Consider the following 5,730-nt stretch of genomic DNA (forward strand, 5'->3'; position numbering starts at 1 on the left):
GTTTCAGATAATTTCGAGTCGAAACCGGACTTTCTAAGCAACTGCCGAAAATTCTTAAAAATTTTCGACTAAACTAACCTAACTAATTCCTAATCTATAAATTAACTTCAATAACTAATATAATCTTAATAAAAGCTAACCTGAGATTTCGAATTTGACTGCTGTCACACTTTTGTGGCACCGAATATGATATCATGCACATAAATTTATACAAGAATGACATTACCTTTATGTTTCCTGAGAAAGAAGGTATTGTCAATTTTACCATGGAGAAACCGTTATCCAAAAGAAAAGTAGAGAGAGTGTCATACCATGCACGAGGAGTCTGTTTGAGATCATACAAAGCTTTGTCTAATTTATAGACATACCCTGGATGTTTAGGATCCTCAAAGCCTGGAGGTTGCTTCACATAGACTTCTTCAGTAAGTTTCCCATTCAAGAAGACACTTTTGACATCCATCTGGAAAACTTTGAAGTTCTTGAATGCAGCATAGGCAAGAAAGATCCGGATAGCTTCCAACCTTGCTACTGGAGCAAATGTCTCGTCATCATCAATGCCTTCCTCTTGCCTGTATCCTTGGGCAACGAGTCGGGCTTTGTTCCGAGTCACCGTTYCGTTCTCATCCATTTTATTTCTGAAGATCCACTTTGTGCCAATAATTGTTTTGTTGGTTGGTCGGGGGGACCAGTCTCCAAACTTTGTTATGCTCGAACTGTAGCAGTTCTTCTTGCATGGCACTAATCCAGCTAGGATTATCAAGTGCTTCTTCAATCCTTTTAGGCTCGATGAGAGATAAAAAATTGACATACAAACAGATATTACCAGCACCATGACGTGTTTGGACACTTGCTTGTTGATCACCAATGATTTGCTCTATTGGGTGATCTCTAGTCCACTTAGTGGCAGGAGGAAGAGGAAGAGGAAGAGGAAGAGGAAGAGAGGTAGAGACATCGTCAGCATTCGTCAGAGGATTGAAATAAACGATTACTGAGGTTGGGTCACCGATGTCCCTAGTATAAGAAATAGGAACATCGACACCAGTTGAGGGTTCCACACAGGAAAGAGGTGCCGAATTGGCTGGTTCTTGTTCAGGACAGACCGATGGGATATACATGTTGAATGAAAGATCTTTATTCTCATCTTCCTCAACAGGTGGAACATCATCTCCATTAGAGTGTGGAGGTCCACTGATTGGAGTTTAATTCTTAGAAGAATGAGATTCCAACAACTTGTTGAGCTCAAGATCATCACTTTGAAATGATGATGTTGCAGGCACCGATCCAGATTCATCAAATCTAACATTGACAGATTCATCAATGCACTGACGACGCAAGTTGTACACCCGATAGGCTTTAGAGAAGAGAGAGTAACCAATAAAGATTCCTTCATCAGATTTAGGATCAAACTTTCTTAACCGATCTCTGTCATTCCGAATAAAGCATGCACTACCAAACACATGAAGGAAGCTGATGTTTGGTTTTCTGCCATGAAATACTTCATAAGCAGTCTTATTGTGTCTTTTCACAATTATAGACCTATTTTGAGTRAARYATGCTGTATTGACAGCTTCAGCCCAAAAATAGGTCGGAAGACTTGCTTCACTTAGCATTGAACGTGCAGCTTCACATAGTGTACGATTTCTCCTTTCAACAACTCCATTATGCTGTGGAGTCCGAACTACTGAGAAATTTTGAGAAATACCCTTGTCATCAAAGAAGCTTTCAAGAACACTGTTTTTAAATTCAGTGTCGTTGTCACTTCGAATTGATCTGACAAGTTGACCATTCAAGACTTCAGTCCGCTTCACAAAGTTGATAATTTCTTCAGCTGCATCACTCTTGTGTTGAAGAAAGAAGACCCAAGTATATCTTGAGTACTCATCCACAATTACAAAAGTATAACGTTTTCCACCCAAACTTTGTACACTCACAGGACCACAGAGATCCATGTGGAGCATGTGCAAAGGAGCAGAAATAGAAGAGCACATCTTGGACTTGAAACTTGCTTTGGTTTGCTTGTCTTTTTCACAAGCAGAACACAGCTTCACTTTGACATATGACATCTTCGGAAGTCCAATAACCAAATCTTTACTAGAAAGATTATTGATGGCTTTGAAGTTGAGATGAGACAACCTTTTATGCCATAGCCAATTTTGATTAGCAGTAGCCTCGGAGTAGAAACAGATGTTGGCATCGGAAGAGCTAGAATAGTCCATGTTGATCACATAGACATTATACTTTCAGATACCAGTTAATATCTTCTTGCCAGAAGAGTCAAGAATAGTACACTGGTTTTCTTCAAACTTCACAATGAAGTTGAGATCACACAGTTCACTGATGCTTAACAAATTGTTCTTCAATCCATCCACATAAGCTACTCGGTTGAAGGTAACCGAGCCGTTAGAAAGAACACCGTATCCTTCGGTAGTACCTCTGGCATTATCTCCAAAGGTTACAAAAGGACCTGGTTCAGACACATAGTTGATCAACAGGGACTTGTTTCCAGTCATGTGTCTTGAACATCCACTGTCCAAGTACCATATCTGTCGGTGTCCTAAGCCCTACAAACACAGATAAATCAGTTTTTAGGTACCCATTTTACAATGGGTCCATTAGGGTTAGGAGTATCTTCTTTCTCTTTTCTTATTGGCCTGGAGATTCTTTCATTGGGATAGTTCTTGACCATGTGAAAAGTGTCACCACAGTTATAACATTTTCGATAAATAAACACAGGTTTAATAGAAATTAAAGGTGTGTGCTTAACTGTGTTAACATGCTTATTGGATTTTTTGAGAGAAGAAGAAGCTTTGGAAGGAGGGACAGAGGATGAAGAGGGTTTTGGACCAAGAATCCCTTTTTCAGACTCAGGGATAGGTTTCTTAGAAGAGGTAGAAACTTTGGAAGTTTTTTTCAAGGAAACAGATCGAGGAACGAACTTAGTAATTGAAGGTACTGAGGTACCACTCTGAGAAGCAATAGCTGACTGAGATGTGGTAGCCGAAGGCTTATGTTTCATCTTCAGTTTGCATTTTGGCTTCTTATTCTTGATAGGCTTGTCTACAGACTTGCCTTTCTCAGCCGTAGTGAAACGACGTTTTAAAGAATGCTTCAGATGCTCAAATGTTTTAGATTTAGATGAGCATGCAGCAGGAGATTCCTTAAGAGAGAGAGAGAGAGAGTTAAACACACAATCTACAGGAACATTCTCATATTCAGAGTTTGGATTGTTAGCTTTGACAAAAATTCCGAACTTAAGAGATTTTCCATTTTCATTAGATCTTGGAGAAAGAGATCCAACAGAATCAGATAAGTGAGATGGAGAGGAAGAAGAAAGAATGTAAGAAGAAATGCACATAGAGTCATCAGGAGCACACAAATCCATATCATCATAACCTAGGCCAGTCTTTACTTCAATAGAAAGTTGATCATGTAAAATTTTATCTAGGTTCTTGGATGATCCAGCCCATTTTTGAAGAATGACTTTTTCTTTCTCCAGCTTCTCAAAGACCTTAGATTTTTCTTTGTTAAGAACATTGTTTATTAACTTTTGTTCTTTAAGGTCATTTTTCAATTTATCAAAGTCTTTCAGTTGATTCATGCATTTATGTAACTGACTAGTTAGACTTTTGATTTCAAGGTCAGCTTTCTTCTTAGCAGATCTAGTATTGTAAGGATCAACAGATAAAGAATCATAAGCTTGAACCTTTTCAGATTCACAGAGAGAGGATAAGTTATTTACCTTCTTTGGTTTGACCAGATCTTTGGCATCCTTAGAGGTAGAAGATAGATCAGCAACAGCAGCAGTAGAGGAGGAGGATCCCTTGACAAAGTCTTCTATCTTCTGGATTTTGGCCATTAGACACAGATGTGCCATGTCCTCGTCACTGGAGGAAGAGGTTGGCTCATCAATCCAGTCATGAATCTCAGCGATGAGACCCTTACCTTTTCTCTGAAGGCTCTGGTTCTTTGCCTTTTCTCTCTTGTACTTTGCCTTGTACTTATCGTGAGAGGATCGGCTAGARRGATGAGAAGGATGACGCTTAGAGATCCTTTTGCTTTTGCACTCAGCARCAAAGTGACCTTTCTTGCCACAATTGAAGCACTCCTCATTTGACAGATCAAGAGGAGTTGACTTAGATTGATCTAAGGTTCTTCGGTCGGTTACCTTAGATCTGGTAGAGAAGTTAGAAGAGCCCTTTTTGGCATACCTTTTGAAGTTGGTAGCCATCATGGCCATGTTGTCAGCCAAGTCATTAACTGAGAGTTCATCACCCTCATCATCAGCATCATCAGCATGGCTTTCAGCAAGTTCTTCTTTTCTGACAGCATCTTCTTCAGACTCAGTCAGATAAGTAATACGAGGTTCACTGACTGGCTTCCTCGTATCACTGCATAGAATGGCAACATGAGAAGAAGTTCTGGGATCCTTTAATAATGCCTTTTTGAGAAGCTTGGTTTGCTCATAATTATGGAGAGTTCCATAAAGAGCAGTAATAGACATATTTTCAAGATCTTACTTGTCTTGATACAAGTGTATATGTTTTCCCAGAAGTCAGGTAAATAGTCCATGAACTTGCATAGGACTTCTTCGTTTTCATAGACTCGGCCATGAAACTTTAGATCATTGAGAAGGCACTTAAACCTGTTGTAGTACTCAGTGAGAGATTTACCTTTCTCGTGAACAAAGAGGTCATATTGCCTAACGAGGCCAATCTTCTTGCTTTTCTTTACTTCGATGGTTCCTTCATACAGAACACATAGAGTGTTCCATATGTCCTTGGCAGTAGAGAGGTTTACCAGGGAGTGGAAGACATCATCAGGAAGAGAGAGTGCAATGATAGCCCTTACCTTGGTATCCAAGGAAACTTTTCTTTTATCATCTTCATTATACTGAGAAGGATCTTTGATGATGAACCTTCCAGTAGAATCAGATTTCTCTTCATCATCATCAGAATTATTTGAAGAGTTACCATCGTCTTGTTCTTTCCATGACGAAGCCATACTTTTGGAAGAATGGGTCCATCCTTGAGGATAGAAAGATATTGACTATCAACACCCTCAAGGTAGAGTGTCATGCGACTTTTCCACATTGTTTTTGTTAAACTTGGGAGGCTTGGCAATAGTGTCATTGTCTTGGTAAGAAGAAGGAGCAGAGTTGGAAGAAGAGGCCATTGCAGATCTAGCTTATGAGATTAAGCTAACCGCTCTGATACCACTTGTTAGTCCCGAAGGGGAAAACAATACACAGAAAGTAATTGTAGAAGGGGGTTGAATACAATTACACATACTTTTTTCAACTTTTTAATTCTTATTGATTTATATCAAGAATTAATACACACATAAATACAAAAGATTTTTGCGGAAGATAGGAAAGGAAAACCTAACCTAAACAATATTACAAGGGGAAGAACTTTCAAGAATAACACAAAGAGTTCTTGAAAGAAAATGAAGAACACTAAGATTTTCTTCGCACACAGGAGAGCAAGGGAGAAGAAGAGTGTTGGGTCACCTATTGATTTGGTGATGACCCACTGATATGTTCCTCTACCTTAGCAACACTTAATAGTTATTGGTTCTTTGTAAGTTGGTGTCTTGGTACATACTTAAAGCCATTGGCAAAATCGAAGACTAGCCGATGTGAAGACAGAAGGTCACCGATGCCGTGTTGTGGATCAACTGTCTAATATACACACCAAGACTCCGAAGTAGCTGAAATGCATATTGAAAATA

At 39.2% G+C, this 5,730-nt stretch overlaps 1 protein-coding gene across 1 annotated transcript; it reads right to left on the bottom strand.

Annotated features, from left to right (window-relative positions):
* Positions 1-2,240: 2,240 nt before the first annotated feature.
* LOC112517733 lies at positions 2,241-4,501 on the bottom strand. Its single transcript, XM_025125113.1, has 2 exons — positions 3,299-4,501; positions 2,241-2,561 (listed from the first exon to the last, which is right to left on the bottom strand). Exons 1-2 carry the CDS (start codon positions 4,499-4,501, stop codon positions 2,241-2,243), a joined length of 1,524 nt encoding a protein of 507 aa, XP_024980881.1.
* Positions 4,502-5,730: the final 1,229 nt, after the last annotated feature.

Source organism: Cynara cardunculus (genome assembly GCF_001531365.2).
Source record: "Cynara cardunculus var. scolymus isolate 2C chromosome LG 9, CcrdV1, whole genome shotgun sequence".
Classification (NCBI taxonomy): Eukaryota; Viridiplantae; Streptophyta; class Magnoliopsida; order Asterales; family Asteraceae; genus Cynara; species Cynara cardunculus.